The 22,655-nt window shown below is 35.1% G+C and overlaps 5 protein-coding genes across 5 annotated transcripts; 3 read left to right on the plus strand and 2 right to left on the minus strand.

The window, feature by feature from the left end:
- LOC104756402 (NAC domain-containing protein 35-like) lies at nt 4,339-5,262 on the plus strand. The gene is made up of 2 exons (XM_010478987.2): nt 4,339-4,860; nt 4,981-5,262. Exons 1-2 carry the CDS (start codon nt 4,339-4,341, stop codon nt 5,260-5,262), a joined length of 804 nt encoding a protein of 267 aa, XP_010477289.1.
- LOC104736353 (putative L-type lectin-domain containing receptor kinase II.2) lies at nt 6,165-9,314 on the plus strand. The gene has a single exon (XM_010456317.2). The coding sequence runs from the start codon at nt 6,869-6,871 to the stop codon at nt 8,960-8,962; it is 2,094 nt and encodes a 697-aa protein (XP_010454619.1). The 5' UTR covers nt 6,165-6,868; the 3' UTR covers nt 8,963-9,314.
- On the minus strand, nt 9,558-12,693 carry LOC104736361 (D-xylose-proton symporter-like 3, chloroplastic). Its single transcript, XM_010456331.2, has 14 exons — nt 12,398-12,693; nt 12,216-12,319; nt 12,014-12,092; nt 11,868-11,927; nt 11,714-11,780; nt 11,500-11,624; nt 11,300-11,401; nt 10,843-11,220; nt 10,712-10,759; nt 10,545-10,607; nt 10,355-10,435; nt 10,158-10,256; nt 9,891-10,028; nt 9,558-9,808 (listed from the first exon to the last, which is right to left on the minus strand). The coding sequence occupies exons 1-14, from the start codon at nt 12,596-12,598 to the stop codon at nt 9,674-9,676; spliced, it is 1,680 nt and encodes a 559-aa protein (XP_010454633.1). The 5' UTR covers nt 12,599-12,693; the 3' UTR covers nt 9,558-9,673.
- LOC104736370 (40S ribosomal protein S8-2) lies at nt 12,812-14,165 on the plus strand. Its single transcript, XM_010456342.2, has 5 exons — nt 12,812-12,884; nt 12,986-13,058; nt 13,245-13,569; nt 13,665-13,837; nt 13,918-14,165. Exons 1-5 carry the CDS (start codon nt 12,881-12,883, stop codon nt 13,997-13,999), a joined length of 657 nt encoding a protein of 218 aa, XP_010454644.1. The 5' UTR covers nt 12,812-12,880; the 3' UTR covers nt 14,000-14,165.
- LOC104736379 (transcription initiation factor IIA subunit 1-like) lies at nt 14,197-15,051 on the minus strand. The gene is made up of 4 exons (XM_019237333.1): nt 14,732-15,051; nt 14,538-14,647; nt 14,365-14,448; nt 14,197-14,275 (listed from the first exon to the last, which is right to left on the minus strand). The coding sequence occupies exons 1-4, from the start codon at nt 14,829-14,831 to the stop codon at nt 14,252-14,254; spliced, it is 318 nt and encodes a 105-aa protein (XP_019092878.1). The 5' UTR covers nt 14,832-15,051; the 3' UTR covers nt 14,197-14,251.

Here is a 22,655-nt window from a genome sequence, read left to right on the forward strand (position 1 = left end):
AAAAAAAAAAAAAAAAGTGACTACGAGAGTGAGTGAGTGAATCAGCAGCAAAAAGTGAAGATCCAAAAAAACAGAGGAGTGATCGATTCTCACATAATTAAAAAAAGCTAGAGAGAGAGAAAGAGAGATTGTGACTGGGAGAGAAGATGATCGGACGGTGGAGAATAAAAAAGAAAGGAGTAAAATCAGACGGCCGAGATATCATCTCAAATATTGTAATGTTAATGTACATCGAGCAAGGCGCGGGAATTGGTTTATGTCAGATCGTCCCTACCAAACAAATATTGCACATGTTTACGTGTTCTTTCTTACTAATACTACTATTTAACTTTAAAAATATTTTTAACCCAAAATCTAATAATGTCAACACATAAATTATCTTTCATAATTCATATAATGACTACTTTTTAAAAATATAAAAGATCAAATTGTAAGACAATCATTAAAATCACACGATTTACATCAGTTTTTTTTTTAAAAAAAAGTTTGAAAATCTCGAATATTTTATTTTATTTTATTTCAAAATGATTCATTACTTGTATAATTGACTCGTTAGTTATGTGCTTAAAACTTAACTACTAGCTACTAGCTATAAAGATGTACATATATAGTTCTGATCGATTCAAAAGTCAAAACTGTAACAATGTAGAGTACATAAAAAAAAAAAAAAGATTAAAAAAAAATGTAGAGTATATTTTTCTCTGGTTCTAGAGAAATCTGATAGACGAGAACTGCACCAAAATAAATGCAATCGTGATGTATTCGTGTGGTCTATTTTCATTTTACCACTAATGTTGTTTGGTTAGAAAATGATATTCTTTGTGTGTGTGTGTGTGTATAGATTAATATAAATGGCCTCTCTGTTGGGTGGGTCGATCGTGGGATTGAATTTTCATATAGATTATTTACTATGGGTCCACTGACGCAGCTCAAGATCAGCGAGACTGTAGTTTCCAAGAAAAAAGCTTATAATGATCGTTTTATCTTTCAATGTAAACGTAGTAGTAATGTAGTAGTATTAATTTGAATAGTATAAAAATCTACTGTATCTAACCACATTACGTGAAATATTTATGGTTAATTACTCCTTCCTTGCTAGCAATTTTAACGCTGAATAGTAGTAGTATAATTCTTATAAATAAAGTACGTGTACGGCGTCTCATAATTTACATGGAGACTTTTATAGTTTTATGTCACTATACTATACATAGTATTTTTTTTTTCTCTACGAAAACTGGTGTATGTCTTACAAAAACAAATAATAATGCCTTTTTAGTTAGTGGTAATCGTTTTAAAAATCAAATACTTCGGTTTCGCTGTGCCATATTTGCATAGACATTAACATTAGCCATATTTTGTACTCATTTTTAAAAGTAGTAATATTTCGAGTGCTCGGTTATATGTTCATTGGTTGTGTATGATTTGTAATCTAATTATTGACATAATGACATCGATGATGGAAGATTGAAATGTAGCTACTTTCCGTATAAGATGAAATCACCATTCCTTGGGACACCCACCACCAAAGAAAAGACGAAATTAGAGTCCTTTATTATTATTATTAGTGGATATTCATTCATCATAAGCAAAACAAAGCAACCAACAAAAGATAGTAGTATTAAAGTAGGATCGAGTAATAAAATAAAATTAAAAAGACAAAAGACAAAAGAGGAATCGCTTTCTTCTTTTAGTTAAGCAACTAGTAATAATAACTATAACAAGTATCACAAGTCACAAGTGTGCAACTCTACTATTTTCCCATCCACCGACGAGGAATTACGTAATCCATTTGTTAAAACTTAGGGTTTTGTGAGATGAATTATATGTTACAGAGTCGTTTACATGCATGTTACTAAAACATTAATTACACACAAAATGAAATGAGATTAATAATCAGATATAAAAAACCATATACATAAAGTAGTTTTAAATAACTACCAAAAAATTCATTAGAAAAAGTAAAACACTAACTTAAGCTATAAGAAAGGAATGTCACGTGTGTGTGTGCACGAGTATTAGTAGTTATCTAACATTCAACCATATTTTCAACTTTTAAATACATGTATGTAATCTACAATTTTTCTTTATCCCTAAAAATGTAAATAGCTTTACACTTTTGTTTTTTCTCCCACTCAACATTAAAAGTTAGATGGGGTTTTAAAAAGCGAAATGAAAAGCAAAAGATACCATATCTCAAATGTCCAAAGGGTCACTTAAGCTTGTCGCAGAAAGTTCATTCGGCAAAATACAATAAATATCAGTATCTCATAATGTTATGACAGAAAAGAGCATTTGGCATAGTATTATTTATTCTATTATTGTTATGCCTGAATAAACTACACAAGTTATAAACGAATCAGAAATTACTATTTTAATGTAAGCACGGTGTTCATAGTTTGCTTGTCTTTAGCCACTCCGCGTCACGACTACTTTGTTAAAGAGTCAAGCTCAAGACGCTTACTTTTTGTTTTGGGTGAAATATTAAAGTACTCACGCTTAAACAGAAATAATAAAACAATCTTTATTAAAGAAATACATATATGGACCTGTTTTTCTCGTAGATATATATGATTTCAAAACAAATCAGCGAAAAAAACGTAAAGAGACACATATCTATTCTCTTATGAATATACTTTTTGATCAATCCCTAAATTTTATCTATTTAGGAGATGATTCTTTTGTTGTTGTTTTTGGCTCTGGTGAGTAACTTTTAGTGGGATTAATAATGAGTCAATTTCTCTCTAGTACTATACTATTATGTAAAGTAATTTTTCCTATTGAAGGAAGAAAAAATAACCCTTCTAGTCTTTAATTATGCATGGTGGGAAACTTTCCCACCCTAATTTACTCTAATATATACTGCAGCTATATATAACAAAAGTCAGTTTTGAATATATACGAGAAAAAAAATCTGAACTAAGTAATACTATCAGTTAAACGCGTGACAGGGTTAAAATTGACTAAATTGGATTCTCTCCCAAGTCCCACCCACCAAAATAAGAAAATGGCAAAGTCATGGGCTTTGAAATTTCTGTAACATATGGGGATTATTATGGTCATCCGATGACTAAAAGCCCAAAATTAATTAGTAAACCGGATGTTTGTATAATTAAATCGCTTTGGAAATTTAAGAAGCATCCATAACGGTAAGATTTGGTTTTAAATAACTGATTTTGAAAAGGTTACTCCATTAGTCTTTTTAGTGTAAAAAGCAAATAAGGAAACTCCAGTGACGTTGCCAGATATATACTAATTATTTTCAGGAGAAGCAAACACAAAGATCCTAACTAATATAATATAGACGCAGTACTCAAACCTCTCCCATTAATTCTCTACAATCAATTTATCATCACACAACAAAAACCTTAATATTATTTTCAAAACAATATCTTTACAATATGTCGACAATAATGCTCAATCTCCGTTTTGCCACCGGAAGAGAACCCATCACTGAGGATAACCAACCCGGTTGATCGTCAGAGAAAGATGAGCAAGTCGTCGAAGCCATGAGAGGTGACACTTGAAGAGTTGAAGTAGAAGAAGAAGTACAAAAAAAAAAAATTGGCCTTCGTTCTATGATTGTCCAATATAATTACGCATATTTTCATTGGACAAAAATACATAAAAATAAAACTTTAGGATTTCAAGCGTCGTCTATTAAAATGTTGACCTCTTCTCAAATCGTAAAAAACTACTGTAGTATGAACTGATGCTTGGAAAGGAAGTAACAGGTTTTCCCCCGCTAAAAATGTAATTTACATCGAGTGATATTGATAATGTGTGTTGTGAGAGTATCTCAAACATATTTCATTTGCTTCATAAACTTGCATGTTGTTTTCATGTGTTTATTCAATTATTTCAATTCCTTAAAGACATACTAATTATTTAATTACCAGACTAACGAAAAATATTTTATTTGTTTAGAAAGAATATTGTTGTTTCATGAGTGTTTAATGGAAACAAATCAATAAATTTTTATAGAAATTAGTTGCAAATAGATTTAAAACTAACGTCATCTTAAAACTGAATAGTTTGTTTTCAAGAAGAATTTCGTATATATCTTAATATTTTTTAAAAATAATAACAATTTATATTATTAATAAAACAATATTAAGATATACATACAAAATATTAAAAACAATATTAAGATATATATATATATATATATACATACAAAAACTTTTAAAACAATATTGAGATAATTATGCTAATAATCCCAATTATAGTTGGAATTGTAGGATACGTAAACCAGTATATGAAGACAATCTCTCATATCTCTACGTACAATCACAAAAGAAAAAAATCGCTTTGACCTCAGCTTACCTTGAGAACCATAGAATGACAACGGAGAACGACTACTACGAAGAGGATGAAGGACTTCACTTTGATCCCACGGAGCCAGAAGTCATCAACTCTTATCTTATACCAATGCTAAGAGATGAGCCCATGGAAGACTTTATAGTGGTGAAAGATGTTTATGCCAAGGAGCCATGGTTGTTGGACCACATCAACCATCCTTTTCTCAAGGAAGATGAATGGTATTATGTCACTCCAAAGACTCAGATCTCTAAAGAGAAGATTGGTTGTGGTAAGTACTCCAAGCGGAAGATCATCGGAGATGGCATTGACCGTGGGAACTGGAATGCGAATGGTAAAAAAGATATCATCGACGAGGAAACAGGGAAGGTCATCGGGGTAAAGCAAAACTTTACTTATCATAGCGCCAGCAAGAACAAGAACAAGAAGCAGAAGAGAGGAGACGTCGGTAGTGTTTCTGTTGATGTTCCAAGGAACGAAAGCTGGATTATGGACGAGTTTAGGCTACCTACTTCCAAAGATAACGATACGTTCCAAGGGAGAGTCATCTGCAAGATTCACAAGAAAAAGTGGTCCGAGAAGGAGAAGAAGAAGGAGAAGAAGAAAGAGGAGAAGAAGAAGGAGAAGGAGAATGATCATCATGTGGAAGATAAGCTTGATCAGGAGCTAGTCGTCCCGTGCAAGATTCACAAGAAAAGGAATGCCAAGAAGAAGAAGGAGAAGGATTCATACGAAGAAGCTTCCACTTCTACTAATCATTATCAGCATGATGAGTCTTCTTCTTCTTCTTCTTCTTTCTGGGAGCAGCAGAAAAAAGAGGCACTCGGAGGAGAGAAGGTGGATGAGCAGGTTAAAGCCATGGAGACTGAACGGTATGAAGATTGGATTGAAGAGTTGCTGGGCAGTGAAAATATCTGTGATCAGGACTTGTTTTCGATACCCTGATGAAGATTTCTATATATTGTAGTTATATATATATATATATATTTAGCAAGTGTGTTATGAGATGATGACTGCTACTAGTTAATGTTATGTTTAGATATGGTTAGCTAAAGGTTTTTTATTGTTTAGAATAGTTTCTTGTGTTGTTTGTTTCTAGCACAACGAGTCTGTTCTCGAAAATTCAATTATCAGAGAGAATATTATATCATCGTTGGATGCTTACATGCACAAGAACTCTCGAAATTTAAAATTCCAGTGAGAAGGATGTAAATTTAATGTTAGGCTTAGTTTAGAACCTTTCACGAATAAATCATATACCATTCTTGTGTTTTGATAATTGATTATGCATCAAACTGTAAAAGTGAAAAGTACATGATATGAGCCATATGACGTTTTGGGCCATATAGTTTCTGAGATTATAGAGGAAGTACACATAAACATTGTATGAGTACAGCTATGAAGAAGAAGGACAGAGTTAGTGATGAACTTGGAAATGGAGAAGGTACTCAAGCTTGGGCTAATATGTTCACAGCTCTACATCTAGTGCCCACAAAAATTGAATGCTCCACCTTCCTCAAACCTATTTACTTGATATATCCATTGAAGAGTGCTATTGGACTCCACAAGTCCTTTCCCTTCACATTTTTTATTCCGGTTATTATATTTCAGCCTGCATTCATCTTTAAGAAAGAAAAAGTCATTGGATCAGAAACCATTATGAAGTATATTAAAATATCCATAAATGTTCAAAAGTCAAAACCATGTCTTGTGGCATTCGTTTCAATTTTTGTGAATGTAGAAATATTTCTCCTGCTTGCTTCCTTTGAAAATCTGTGCTTTTTGTGCCTATCTTATCCAATGTGAGTTGGTCATATCTAGAAGCTCCACTGTAATCTGCAGGAAACTTCAACTTATACAAGGAAGAAAAAAGAAGCAAGCTAATTCATAATTTACTCACAGATATACATAATTTAAAACAGTGCCATCATCATTGAGCAAGTCAAAGAAGTTAAACTACCTGCAACTAGCATTTCTTGATTTAGAATATGTTTTATTATAACTTGTTCAAACCACTATATATTCCAATGCGGAGAATAAGAGATATGTGCACGTACCAAACTGAAAACATATGACTCTGACTAACCTCATTTAACCACACTGTCATATAATATCAATACATGAAAGTTAATTTTAGTTTTTAAGTAGGTGCAGGTTTGATTACTGCATCTTTTCACAAACATGGTACACATCATTGAAGGTCAAAACAAATCAAATACTTACAGTCTCGTGTAAAATCCATTAGCTAGACAGTAAAAAGCAATGGTGCAGAATAATAAAAGCACAGAGCATTGTACACAAAAGTTGTCTTTGAGTATACAACGACCAAGTAAGTAATCCATATAACTGTAAGAAACATGATGACAGGGCATCTATTACCAATTCAAAAGTAGAGAACTTTTCTTAAGTTTTCTTTGATAGTGTCATCCATGTAAAAAGGTCAGCTCAGGGTTTTCTGCAGTCACAGAAAGTACAATCCTCATGGAAAAGAAAAGGTGCAGAAGAATCTGAGATTTACAAGCTAAGGTTGAAGGGAAGATCATTCTTCCAGATGGCTCGAGTTTTTAGATCAACGGGTTTCTGGATAATAATTTGTATCCATGTTATGACTTTGGTGTTAGCTCAAGAAGGGGATCAATTTCTGCACTATGACTTCAGGAAAGCAGACCTGCATTGTGATGGAATGGCAAATACAGACGAGGGTCCATTGCATCTAACAAATAATACAGACACGAGCACCGGTCACGCGTTCCACAAAGTTCCCATGAAGTTCACAACGTCGTCTTCCAGTTCATTTTCCTTTTCAACAGAATTTGTCTTTGCAATCTTTCCACTGCAAATCCCCCCTCCCTATGGTCAAGGTATGGCTTTTGTGGTGTCTCCTTTCATGGACCTCGGGTCTAGTGGTGCTGCAACTTCATACTTAGGGATTTTCAATAGACTAAATGATAACAAAACTGAGAACCATATCCTGGCTGTAGAACTTGACACTAACAAAAGCCCTGAAGCAGATGACAAAAACAATAACCATGTTGGGATTGATATTAACAGCATAGTCTCGGTCGACACTGCCAATGCTAGCTACTTTGATGATACAGAGAGACAGAACAAAAGCCTGCTGCTTGGTAGTGGAGAACGTATTCTGATCTGGATAGATTATGATGGAATAGAGCAACTACTAAATGTAACGTTAGCTCCAGTGCCTAAAACGCATGTTTCTCCTCTCTTTTCAAGTTCTATCAAACCAAGTGTGCCTCTCTTGTCAAGATCCATCAACCTTTCAGATATTTTCAATGAGACTATGTTCGTAGGTTTCTCCGGTTCTACAGGCTCAGTCAAAAGTGACCAGTATATTCTTGGATGGAGCTTCAAGAAAGGCGGCAAAGCGGAAAGCCTTGACATTTCACAGCTTTCGAATCCACCATCCCCACCGCCCTCTCCACCACCATCCTCTCCACCGCCACCTTCTCCGCCACCAATTTTGTCACCACATTCAGGGGCTAAGAACTCATTACCATGGATACTAGGCGCTACAATACCAACAGTCCTTTTTCTAATAATTCTGGGAGGACTTGTGTATTATTACAAGAAAAAGAAGTACGCAGAGGTGCTTGAACAATGGGAAAAAGAATTTAGTCCTCAAAGGTACTCCTTTAGGAACCTATACAAAGCAACCAAAGGTTTCAGGGAGAATCGGCTACTTGGAGCAGGGGGTTTTGGAAAAGTCTATAAAGGAGAGCTTCCTACTGGTACACAAATCGCGGTTAAGAGAGTCTACCATGATGCAGAACAAGGGATGAAACAGTATGTCGCAGAGATTGCTAGTATGGGAAGATTGAGGCACAAGAACTTGGTGCAGCTTCTTGGTTACTGCAGAAGGAAAGGTGAGTTGCTTTTGGTATATGACTACATGCCAAACGGAAGCCTTGATGATTACTTGTTCAATAAAAACAAGCTGAAAGACCTAACTTGGTCTCAGAGATTGAATATAATCAAAGGAGTAGCCTCTGCACTTTTGTATCTTCATGAAGAATGGGAACAAGTTGTACTTCATCGAGATATAAAAGCTAGCAACATTCTTTTAGATGCGGATCTAAATGGAAGGTTGGGAGATTTCGGCCTTGCAAGATTCCATGACCGTGGCGAGAATCTTGAAGCCACACGTGTTGTAGGAACCATTGGTTACATGGCACCAGAGCTTACTGCAATGGGAGTGGCCACTACAAAAACAGATGTGTATGCTTTTGGATCTTTCATCCTTGAGGTGGTTTGCGGGAGAAGGCCAGTGGACCCTGATAGACCACCTGCGGAAATGATCTTACTTAAGTGGGTTGCCACTTGTGGGAAAAGAGATACATTGATGGATGTTGTTGACAGTAAACTATTAGACTTCAAAGCTGAGGAGGCCAAGCTGCTGTTAAATCTAGGCATGCTCTGTGCACAGAGTAGCCCAGAAAATAGACCCAGTATGAGACATATAATACAATATCTGGAAGGAAATGTCGCTATTCCAAGCATATCATTTGATACAGCAGGATTTGGTATGCCCAATATTAGCAGTGAAACGATAACACAGATGACAGCCACCTCCTCATCAGCTAATTTCTCGTTTGAAGATGTTACAATCCTATTTGGCGGTCGCTGAAACCGGCTCCAAGCTTAAACTTATAAGAACGCTATGTCTTAAGTGAAATGATTGTGTGAAAGTAACTTTTGTTGCAACAATGTGTCTTTTAAATGTGAATGATTCTATCTATGATACGTTGTTGTTCCAAACTGTGTAAGCATACTGCCATGTTTGCTGCCCCAGTATAGCTACTTTTTATGTCAAAATTCGAACAGCAATATGACCGAAGCCCAGGTTTGAACCCAAGACACCACTTGGGTCCAAGCTCACTGGGCTGAAAGGATCCCCAACCTAGATACTTATGCGCATATAACTCATCAAAAGGAAAGAAACCAGGAAAACAAAAATTGCAAGAGATGACTCAATGGCAGTTTACTTACATAAGTCGAAGAGCAGAAGGTATGCTATCCCTATTGCTGATGTTGCCAACTATCAACCATTCATTCCTATTCGTAGTCCAGCTCATGAACATTGATGCATCAAAGGAAAACAAATCATCACGCAGAAGAGAAAGAAGAAAATACCGAGTTAAGCTTGGGAAAACAGTAGTTCTTTACCTCCCGGTGTCTTTCGTTTCCATCCCAACCCAAAAATATCCAAATACTGCTCGAAATAAGCATGAAAAAGCTTTCTATTTCCCATAGAGTATGAAACATATTATGTTACAAAGAGTAAAGCTAGATCCATATACATATATATCACCAGAACTAACAATAACAAACATACATTTTACTTCAAGATTTTGGATTCAATTTCTTCCAAGCTGAGACCCTTGGTCTCTGGAACTACTAGTATTACAAACAACAATGATACCAGTGCTATCCCTCCAAAGAGAAGGAATAGATTCTCGGCTCCAAGAAATTCCTGCAAAGAATGCAAGTGATGATGAGAGTTACTTAATAACTTCTATAGAATTTTTGAACCAGCGGTAACAGAAAAAAGATACCTTCAAGGGTGAAAACGCAAAGGTCACAAGAGCATTGGAGCCAAAGTTTGTAAGAACTGCAAGACTAATCCCTCTCCCTCTTGTGCGAAGCGGAAAAATCTCTGACACCATTAGCCAGCTGATGGGTCCAAATGAGATCTGGTTCGCAAGAAAGTAATACTTTTTAGTAAATATTGCTGAGACTTTAGTATAGCCTAGTTTTCAGTTTTCTCAAATATGCTAGACAAAACTTTGTAGCCACAGATAACAACGAGCTAGAGTACAAACCTGGTAACAACCAACATAGAGAAGCAGTGCACCAACAGCGACAAGGGGAAAGCCTCCAAGAAACTTGTAGTATGCTGACAGTAAAAATAAGGACAGCGCCTGGAATTTGGAAGATAGCAAGATAATCAGAAAGGCAAGATAACAGAACATATAGATATAAAACTTCCAGAAACTCGAGGCACAAAGAGTTTTCATACAATGCCGCTGACACCTCCAATCAGTAAGGGTCGTCTGCCGAGATCATCAACTTTCGCAACAGCTACCCATGTCATCAGTAACTGGTAGAGTGTTATTAATTGAAAATGTCAGTATTGAATAACTGGAAGCATGTTAACTAATAAGATATATACAGAGCCAAACCATGAAGAAAGAAAAAGAAATGAGCACCTTGAATACACCAATAATAACAGAGACTCGAGTTGCATCAGTAGCAGCAGAGAATCCAGCAGTCTTTAAATAGATAAAGAAAAATAAAATCTCTTTAAATATCAAACTGAGGCGTTAGAAATTAGTAGGTAAATCTCATTCATTTCAAGGTTAAGAGACAAGCATACCTGAAGAATCGAACCGGCATAATAAAGAACACTTGGCTGTCCAGTAATCTGTCACGACGAAGCAAAGTATAAATTATGTTAAAAAGGATGCTCTCACATTCATCCAAATGCAAAAAGCAAAGAAGAGTCACCTGCTGGAAAAGGACTAAACCTCCACCAATTGTCAAAGCTTTTAAATTAGGCCCTTGGAACACTTCAAGGAAGTTTCCCCCAGATTTCTCATCTTCATAGGCCGTTTTCACAGCTAAATAGGCATCATCTACTAACTTCTCCGATATTTTATCACCAGGAGGTCTGCCACGTAATTTGCTGAAGGCAAGCATGGCCTTCTCTTTGTATTCTTGTAAAGGTCCTTTACCTTGGACAGCTCTAAGAAGCAACCAGCGAGGAGATGCAGGGAGACTCCACATGCCTAGTCCCATCAGCAAAGCAACAGGGGTACCAAATCCATACATGTATCGCCACCCTCCAACTACATCAATTTGGAAGCTTCCAACAGAAAAACCCAACTGCATAAGAAGGAAACAAAGATTGATTACTCAGTAAATGAATACATAGAAATCATACAGGGAAGAGGTCGACATTTACCAGAATTCCCAACACGATGAAGAGTTCCTTCAGAGATATAAGAGTTCCACGGATTTGAGATGGACATGTCTCAGCAATATAGAGGGGAGCCCCATGCATAGCCTATCAAGCAAAACCAATTAAATTAAACACTAAACAACAATCAACAACAAAAGTGACAAAGAAATGACCATAAGAATTTCAGGGTTTCCAGAACTCACCAAACCAATACCGAAGCCATAGAGAAGCCTTCCAACTAAGAGAACATTAAGATCAGGAGCACAGCCAGTAATCAGAGACCCGAGGAGATAGAGAACAGCAGCTATAATAAGTTCTCGCCTTCTTCCTTCATAAAAATGAAGAAAAACCAGAATGAGATACTTGCAACCAGTTCAAAAGAATGAGAAGTAAGCAAGAAACAGAACCAAGACTTACCAAGGAAATCAGCAACGCCATAGACAGAAATTGAACCAAGAAGGGCTCCATATAAGGATCCACTCACCTACACAATAAAATGCAGAAAAAAAACTATAATTTCCTGCTAGATCTGTGGCTTAAATACAAACAAATCATCACCAAATAAACATACCACAAGTCCTAGCTGAACAGGCGAGAAGTTAAACCATGTAGTTCCACTAAGCGCAGGTGACTGTTCAATACCACATGAGACAGCACATGATGTTAAGTTAGGAAGCTAATATGCCTAAAGATAAAAGTAGAGAGAATTGAGGTAACCTGAAGTGAGAGAGTAGCACCGGATGTGGCCCCAATGTCATACCCGAACAAAAGTCCACCCAAAGCCGGGAATATAAACCTAAGATTCAAGCAAATCACTGTTACAATCAGTGCAATGTAATTGTCAATCTAACCAAATAACACATTTTTAACACAGTTAATATCCTAAATTGAAACAACAAGTACAGATCACAATACGCACGGGAGTATCACAGAAGACCAAGAAAATGACTCTGGTTCATCAGAGGCAACCGAATCAGCTACTTCTCCACTGTCGGCGAACTCTCCTCCCGCCCCAATTCCGGCCTTAACCATAAACCAAAAAAAAATCAAACTTTTTGAAAATTTTAGAAAGAAATTAAAAATCGCAAACTTCATCCTCACCTGGAGTTTTTGTCTGTATCTGGAGACTAAACCCGGCTTGGAAACTAAGCAAGTTCGTTCCTTTAAACGGAGGTAAGATGAAACAGACCTCGATTCAAAACACGAGCTTGATAATAAAGTACGAGGAGAAGGGTTCTTGAATTGGGTTCGTTTCAAGGGTACGGTTGAGAAATGTGACTGAACCGAGACAGCGAAAGACATGATCGGGAAGTGAAAACAACTGAAGATTCTCCCGCTAATTTTGGTCTCTAAACTCTCATCTTCCACAATCTGATTCTTAAAATTATCAATTTTTTTAAAAAACCAATCTTTTTCTTGTGTGGTTGTATTTGAAGTAAGGACAAGATTGTAAATTGACATTTTAGGGTTTTTGTCTGTGTTTGGGATACTACTAGTAGTAACCTATTTATAGCTCTTTCATCTTCTCCACCGCCCATTCTTAAACCTCTGAAAGCTTCGTGAGAACCAAAAGCTTTTGAAATCATGGGTACTTTTTTTTTCATATTCCTCTTCATTCATCGTTCCAATAGAGTCTTCTTCCATGGTGTTGTATTGACCAATGATTGATTCTGTGTATGTTGTTTGCAGGTATCTCTCGTGATTCAATTCACAAGAGACGTGCCACTGGTGGTAAGCAAAAGATGTGGAGGAAGAAGAGAAAGTAAGCTTTTTTATTATTGTTTTTCTTACCTTCCCCTGAATCAGAGATTAGATTGGAATCAAAATGAATCATGAAGCTTTTCGTTTTCTTTGATTTTGGTTTGTGTCTTCTACATTCTTGAAACACAATTCTGATTGATGCGGAATTGATCATATAAACTAAAAACTTTGGTTATCTGTTAAAAAGGTATGAGCTTGGAAGGCAACCAGCTAACACTAAGCTATCAAGTAACAAGACAGTGAGGAGGATCCGTGTGCGTGGTGGGAACGTAAAGTGGAGAGCTTTGAGACTTGATACAGGAAACTACTCATGGGGAAGCGAAGCTGTGACCCGCAAGACCAGAGTCTTGGATGTTGCTTACAATGCATCTAACAATGAGCTTGTTCGTACACAAACTCTTGTGAAGAGTGCTATTGTTCAAGTTGATGCCGCTCCGTTTAAACAATGGTATCTCCAACATTATGGAGTTGATATTGGTCGTAAGAAGAAAGCAGCTGCTGCTGCAACCAAGGTTTGTTTTCATCCTTTGATGATGACTTGGTGTTGTTGATTGTTGTTTTTTTTCGTAAGACGATTCTGATTTGATTGGTGTCTGTAATCTTTTAGGAAGGAGATGCGGTAGCCACTGAGGAAGTGAAGAAAAGCAATCATGTTCAAAGGAAGCTTGAGACCCGACAAGAAGGCAGAGCACTTGACTCTCACCTTGAAGAGCAGTTTAGCAGTGGAAGGTTGCTTGCATGTATCTCATCAAGACCTGGACAATGTGGCCGTGCTGATGGGTAAACAACAAGAGACTTCACTTCTTAATCAGTGTTTTTCTCTGAGTTTAAAGGCTGATCTTGTGTGTGATTTGAAACAGGTACATATTGGAAGGAAAAGAGCTCGAATTCTACATGAAGAAACTTCAAAAGAAGAAGGGCAAGAATGCTGGTTCTGCATAAGAAACAAATTTTTGGATTTTGATTATACCTTACTTTTTTATCTTAAAAGTTGAACCCCTTTCTTTATACTTTGGTTGAGTTGAGTGTTCAGAGTTGTAGACATAGAGAAGATATTCATGTTTCTGGATTTTGATCATTAATAGTCAAATTTCACAAATTCTTTCCATTCTGTTTCAGTTGCATAGAGGTATTGAAACAAAGCCAAAATATGTTCTGTAAAATCAGAAGAGAGGGTGCTTCTCGTTGCATCTTTTAGAAGTTGAAATCTCCAGTGGCCTGTAGAAAAAAGAGAGGATGTGTGAACCAAGTGAAAGAAGTTGAACAATTTTTGTTGTTGTAAATATCTCCAAAGAAGTTTAGCTAACCTCTGAGAAAAGAACATTTTTGCCGTTTATTTGCATAACGCCCGCATTGAATTTGCACTCCCACCTATTCTTGCAACGCCTCACCTGCAACATTTCAGCACACAGTTGAAGTTAGTATTAGTATTTTAGTCAATCATTGTTAATATATGTGAGAAAACAAGAGTCTGTTTTACCTTATCAAATTGACACATGACTAAATGTGGAATGCTGTTGATATCATCTTCATCAATAGCGTCTTCCTCATCATCGTCCTCGTTCAAAAGCTCTTCATTCTCATCTACATCTTCATCACTCACACAAGTGAAAAACTTCTCCAAGAAGAAACCGAGTCAATCAATAGCATTCTACTCAAATCCAAAAATAATACCATAAGGAGCATAAGTGTTTGGATCTGTGACAAGGTCTCTCGCTCCATCTTGCTGAGGAATATAATCAAATCCGTCACACTCTCTCTTTGGGGAGATCATCACATTCACAAGGCTCTGGAAACGTTTTACAACATCAGTAAATCTATATGTGACACCTCTCAGCCATAGTAGTTTAACGAACAAGAAACCTTACCATGGATGGACTCGACTCAAGAAATTGAGCATGCTCAGGTAGAAGAAGAGGATTTGGCTCCGGAGTCACAGGTTGTGGAATCGAAGCAGAACATGTCTCCATCGTCGTACCGCTTATGACTCCAGCTTGTATCATCTTCGTTTTCCACTTCTATAGAATTCAATCAGTTCAGTTTAGATGAAGAGGAAGAAAAAAACCCTAAAAACCTGAACAAATCGAAAGAAGTTATAACTAACCAATTGAATCTGCCTCAGAACACTCTCATCAAGTTCTCCACTGTAAACGAGATCGTATCGAGTTTTGCTGATAACGTCGTCGATGACATATTCGTGTGTGTTGCTACTATTGCTTGTGGATAACACCATCGCGATACAGCTCAAACGCGAAATTAAAAAAAAAAAAACCCTACAAAATCAACAAAAACTCTTTCAATCTGGACGAATCGATCGAGGACTTCAATCAGAAACCCTAATTGAGAGAGAGAAAGTATACAAAACCTTCGGTGGAGAAAGTGAAGCAGAGAGATTAATTGGACGAAACGTTTTGGGAGAGACGACGAATAAGAAGAAGAAGAAGGTGATCAGAAGAAGCGGGTATGATTCGTTTAGAGATTAGGGTATTTATAGATGCTTATAACCCGACCCGAAGTAAGATTTAGTTGTTCCGGGTCCAATTCTCGACCCGAGAAAAGGAAAAATACGCCGACTCAAAAAGTGCAAAACGTAGGATGCAATCTCAGCCGTCCGTTTCAATTTCCTTATTGTCATTTAATAGTTTTTGGGCTAATATTATTAATGATTGGCCCAGTAAAATGTTATGTGCGCAAAAGTGGATTTATTCGTCCAATTAATATTATTAATGATTGGCCCAGTAAAATGTTATGTGCGCAAAAGTGGATTTATTCGTCCAATTAATATTATTAATGATTGGCCCAGTAAAATGTTATGTCGGGAAAAGTGGATTTTAGGCCCATATTAAAATATTCGAGTATTTATGGCTTCAGAGAGGCATGTTTTTTTCTTTTTCTTTTGTAAATACTAGGAAAGCGACCCGTGCATTGCCGCACGGGGAGGTGAAATCCTAAATTGAAATTTAACATTTGTAATTCATCCTAAATTCTTTCTTTTCTCAATCAATTTGATCGTTTTCATTTCTTGCTATTGCTTTCTGCTATTTAAAAAGCCAAAGATTCATTTCAATGTTATTATATTTTATGTTGTCACACACAAAAGTTAGCCTTTTTTAGAGCTTGATTTACTATGAACATTACTTTTAACCATATATAAAAGTTCACTTATGTTTGTCTCCGACCATATGGTGCTATATATTGGTATCCTTTCTTAAATCGCTATTAGAAATTGTCTTTGTTGTTGATCATTAGCAATCGAAATACATATGAGGCTGCTTCTCTCTTGGTTAATTTACTATATCGAGAAAGTACTAAATGCCACTTGTCGAAGGAAGGTTGAAGATTGAGATCGGAGTAGATGGCTGGATTGAGTTTCGTTTCCCCTTCACTTTGATACGCGATTTCTCTTTCCATAGATTACTGATTCACAAATCACAATCAATATTTCGATGCTGTAAGCAAGTGGAGTTTGTATACAAATGATTTACTATGAACATTACTTTTAACCATATATAAAATTTCACTTATGCTTGTGGATGTTTTTTTCTCTCACTTTTAGATATGTACAAAACCGAGTTTTATATGACCGACCAATCAAACCTAATTGGTTAGTATAGAGTAACTCACATTCTTCAGCTACAACTTTTAGAGATATATATTTGGCTATAATGCTTTCCACAGTTACATGCATATTGGTCTCACGTTTTCCCTCAAAAGACCCCCTTCTTTCCTCCCTTTTAATGGGTTAATCTTGATTGCCTTATTTCCTACTAACACATTTGATACATGGATTTGTAATATTTGCTTCAAATCACATATTCCTCTTTGGAAAAGAAAAAAAATCCAAGACGTAACAGACTAAGAATGCATATAGACAAAAACTTGTACACTCATCAGCTATTCAATCAAAGTAATTCAATTAAACTAAAAAAGTCAGAAAATTAATAAAATATAGAACATAGGATTTTATGTTGGTCTCTCCCAATCCATCCCATTCCACCGTGTCGACTGCTCTCCATCCAGGCTGCATCCCCCTCTATTTGATTTCCCACTTATGTCTATGAATCGGTACCATCATGTTCTTCAATAAACGACAGCGAAAACAAAGTCGATGTGGTGAAACAGGTGATAATAATATCTCACCTTTTGATGTTCTCTTCTTTAGGCTAAACACTAATTTTATAAATTTCTTGCATTTTCTTTTTTTTGGCAGATTCCAGATCACTCTAAAAGTGACTGTTATACATTATGTTTTTAAAAAGTTGTATATACAGATTAGAAAGTCATCAAAGACTAAATAAGTTACCTTTAGTAGATCTTTTCTTTCTAACTTGACTTGTCATTTGGTCGTGCTTACGCTTTATAGAATTTGATTTTGTGTTGTCACAAGCTCTCTATTTCCATGCTCATTTGTAATATTTCAATATATTATCAAAATGTTTGATACCCAGAAAGTATAAGAAATTATAATTCAACTAAAATTTTTAAAAACTTTATTTACAAAAAATGCAAACTAACCTGGATCATGAACATCTAATGGAAAAAAAATTAACATTTATACCATGTTTGTTAGAAAAAAAAGGGTTAAAATAAGAACATATATAAAATTATAATTATACCATGTTTGTTAAAAAAATTTGGCTTATCCGTAGCTCCAGCATCACTGCATATCATCATGCCTCTCGTATCTTGGTATTGGTTTTTCCAAAAAGTCAAAAAATAAAATCTGCACATTGAGAATCAAAAACATTAGCCATGCAAAAAATATGGCACACGTACTTAATAACATTAGCCATGCAAAAACATAAAAACCGGAAAGGCTAAAAATTTTGAAGAGACTAAAAGTTAACAAAAATAAGATTAATGTATGAACTTAATAGTGTCGACTAACAGTAATAATAATCTAACCGAGAAACACTACAGGTCATTCGCAGCAAAAATATTAAATTACCTTGAATTAGAGATTGATGCTTGAAAGTTAAAAAAATACTTCAATAATACAATTCTTTAGTACTCAGAATTTTTTTTTTCGAAACTTGTTTATGTAGTCAAGAAAAGTTTATATATAATAAACAAAGAGATGTAAGACATAGATGTGTGAAATGTAAAGGTGTAAAAATTAATAGATGTGAAACATGGAGGTACAATAAAGAGGTGTAACACATAAAGATGTGAAATTAAAAGGTGTAAAAATTAATGGATGTGATTTTTGAAACCAGGAGGTACAACAAAGAGATGCAAAGACTAAGAGGTGTGATTTAAAAGGTGTAAAAATTAATAGATGTGATTTTTGAAACCAGGAGGTACAACAAAGAGATGCAAAGACTAAGGAGGTGTGATTTAAAAGGTGTAAAAATTAATGGATGTGATTTTTGAAACCAGGAGGTACAACAAAGAGATGCAAAGACTAAGAGGTGTGATTTAAAAGGTGTAAAAATTAACGGATGTGATTTTTGAAACTAGGAAGTACAACAAAGAGATGCAAAGACTAAGAAGGTGTGATTTAAAAGGTGTAAAAATTAATGGATGTGATTTTTGAAACCATGAGATATAACAAAAAGATGCAAAGACTAAAAGGTGTGAATTTTGAAAGATGGGGGGGCGACGAAAAGATACGATTAATAATTTTAAACCGTTGGATTAAAACTGGAACTAATCTCATCCGTTGGATTAAAAATTGACACAAAAAAGTGGGTTTGCTATTATATATAGATTCGAGGAATGTTAGCAAATACAATAAAATTAGGGGACGCAATTTACAACGACGTTTTTTTAATTAGCTAATAGTAATAGATTCAGAGCCGGCATTGAGGCCTAGCAAGCCAAGTATGTGCTTCCGGCCGTTTGTGGGATAAGTAATATTTTGGCCCTCAATTTTTCAAAAATTTTCATTCAGCTAAATTGGTTAAGGGTGTAGGTATTGTTGCACCCCATTTATTCCCAGCGCCGACTCTGAATAGATTAGGCACTTGAAATAGGTTAAGTAACTAACTGATAATGGAACATTCAACAGGTTAAGTAGACAATCGAAATATAGAAAGTAAAGATCAATTAAAAATTGTTACACAAAGTAGCTCACTTGTGAAAATTTATTTGAGAAGATATAAAATAATTATTCTCTACGAAAGTTTACGTATATCACTGCCAAGTGCCTTTCATGACACGAATCATGCTTTTCATTTCATATTTTGGGGTTCTTTATAAGCATATAAAAATCAAATCGACATGTGTCGTTTGTATCGTGACGAAAAGCATGAGCAATTTTAAACTTCTGGTGGAGAAATTTTGAATTTTCTGGTTTTTTTTTTTTTTTGGTTTTCAGTCTTTTTAAGTTACACTTCTTTTTCCATTTTCTCCCGGACAATCGTCAATTCAAATGATAGCTTGTTTTAAAAAATAGTTATGCAAAATGTCGCATTCTAGTAACACGTGGTACTGATCTGGAGAAAATATATAAGCATCTTTAAACATTGATTGAGGGACGGTTTCGTTATCTTTGATTATACTAATTGACCTAACTTATAGTAATACTATTATTATATTGGTGTATTAGATTAGATGAGCAACCCACACCAAACGTACGTCCCAACGGTCAAATTTCACATGCTGTATTGTTCTTGGCTTCTTGCCTCTGAAAGTAATATAAAATTCACCACACTATTTATAAAATGTACGAGGTTAACACTCAACAACTTAGTTTGAATCGGTTTGAAGGGTTATCAGGTATGTCATATACTATAACAACTATTTATTCTACAAAGATGCTTAAACTAAATAACAAATCTATAAATGCGAAGCAATTCTTTGATATTGGATATATCTCTATAATTTTATTAGTAACGAATTAATCACATGAAATGGGATAGTTATATTATCTAATAAGTGGAGCAGAGATAATAAATAACAATCACGGAACGGAACCGTAGAATTGGATATTTTCGTCATGGTCATGGATTCTAAAACTCGCGGTAACGTAACTAATATGAATCATTGAAGTGTAGACGACCAGAAAAAAACTAGTTATTATCTAAAACATAAAATTCGACTACAATACAACAACTTAAACAATCCGAAACTAATATTTTATCGTATGTATAATTATTTTTTCCGGCGAAGATACTAGCCCTTATGTGACTTATGTTTTCCAATATTCTTATTAGAATATAAAAGATGAAGAGCTTAATGATGTATTATACTTATCATTTTACTCATCAGTTACGAGTGTGTGATTTCGTTTTTATTTTCATTAGTGAAAAGTAAAACGTTCTTTTTCTATGTAGAAATAAAGTGTGCAAAGACGTTAATAGTTGGCGTTTTAATTGACAAATGTCGAGAAGGTAACGTAACTTTTTTTCTAACACAACGCAATCTGCCGGCCATGCAGTCTTGACTGAAAAAAATCTGCCCCCGGGGACACACGTGTCGGACAAAAAATTCTGGCACGTCGTAACTATTGAAGGTTCTTCCTTAGGTAAACTGCGAAGGAAAAAATAAACCCAACGACCTTAAAACCGCAACGTGGGGCTTGCGTCCGACACGCGTCTCATTAGGCCTCAAAACTAGACTACTAGACCCAAAAGCAAAAAACCTTATTTATGAGTTTACGTACTATCTCTCACGCGTCACTCATTCCTCGTAATTGCCAAACTTTATTTCAAATTACAAGCTCTTTTCCATATACACCTAATAGACGAGGAGACTTGTAGTTTCAACTCGACAAAATGTTTGTTATATATTCGTTTTGATGTTGGGCAACTCTACTATGAATTGAAAAAAGCTTTAAACAAAATTTCCCTTCTATAACTCAAACAATCGTAACAAAAAGATGCATTATGTTGGATTTGGTGTCGTCTACGTTTCAAAATAAAAACAAGAAACACACAACTGAACATTTATCGGATTGGGCACCGTTGCATCCGCATCGATCATGATGAAAAAAAAAAATTTTGGAATTTGTGTACCAAACTATTAATGTGAGATGTGGAAATTGCAACGACAAATGGGTAAGGTTTCAATTATTCAAAGTTACAAATCATCAAAGGTTAGATAATCAAATCAAACTACCTTTTTTGTTTTTTCAATCACACTACCTTGCATTGCTAGACAACTAGAAGTCTCGTTACCGAAAGCTCTCCAACTACTCTAAAGTCTTAACATTTAAACCACAAAAAACCTCTCCAACTACGTAGCCATGTTACTCTTTCTCCTTTTCCTATCAACGATGCTAGTTTATTTATACCAACAGTATACATATTAGAACCAATACAAAGCTAAGAAAACGAAAACCGTAAACTAAAGTTTGATGGAATCTAATATCGCCTTTGAAAGTGATGGTTGGTATAAAACTCGAGAAATGTTAGGGAAAGTAATTTGTAAACACACAAATAATAATAATACATTCTTTAATTTTGGTGGCTTCGATAAAATAATAATAGAAGAGAGAAAGGGATTCACGTGGCGCAATGTATTTGCCTACTGTCAACTTCAAAAACCTGGCAACTGCTATCAAACTTTAGCTAACACGTGGCATGTGTTACACACGCACTTCGTTTTTTTTGAAAAATCTGTAGGACCCTGGCCCAAATTATAATCATCGGCTGCTAATATAATATCTTTTGCACCAACTCACACGTCTTCCTATTGTTTGCTGCCACGTCCTATATAAATGCTCCGCATAAAGATGAGCTTCTTCTATTACATTTTACTACTAGTTTTTTAGTTTTTAATATTAATAAATAGTATCCGGAAGAACATAAACTTAGGTTTTTTTTTTCATTTCAATTTCAAGATAGCAACTGTTGTTTTGTTTTTCTTTGTTACTTGAGATTTTGTGTTAGACTGGCTTTAGTCTTAAGAATAGTATACTAACATAGAAAGAAGACCAAATTATATAGGATATGATGAGTGATCAAACTCTATTGATGGTTTTATTTCTACGATGGTATAATTGATCTATGGTGTCTAACAGTTAAAACATTTCATTTCTGTTGGATTTACGCTTCACTATTGCAATAGTACTATAACATCACATTGGTGTATTTTATCCACTCAAATCTCATTTAGTAAGTTTTTTTTCTTTCTCACGAAACTATTCTTTTAGCATTTCATATAATGTTTTTGCGGGGACATGAATTCATTTTTTTTTATTTTTATATGTATAAATATAGCTTAAACGAATAGAATTTCGTAGAGAACAAGAATATAGAATTTCGTTTCCACAAGACTTTCTATGCAAGTTTGCACTCAAAGCATTACCATTTGAATTTTATTAGCCATAATATATTATTATCTTATATCCCGTCGTATCAAAATCATTGATTCTGCTAACACTTTTTCAATCATTTTTTGTGTCCGAATTGGATACGAATAATTCAAACTTAAATATCTGAAATATTATAAATATATAAACAAGTTTTATCCGTTTGAAAGCGTATAAAATGCATACTTTATTTATGCTGTTGGTAAATACATTACCCTAGCTAGTGGTTTAGGTATTATATAAATAGATGAATCCCAACCAAACAATTAGAAGAAAAAAACGAATAGTTGAAACCCCAACTTACAAACTCTCACACAATCCTTATGCCCGTAACATCCCTAA

This window comes from Camelina sativa, chromosome 2 (genome assembly GCF_000633955.1).
Source record: "Camelina sativa cultivar DH55 chromosome 2, Cs, whole genome shotgun sequence".
NCBI lineage: Eukaryota > Viridiplantae > Streptophyta > Magnoliopsida > Brassicales > Brassicaceae > Camelina > Camelina sativa.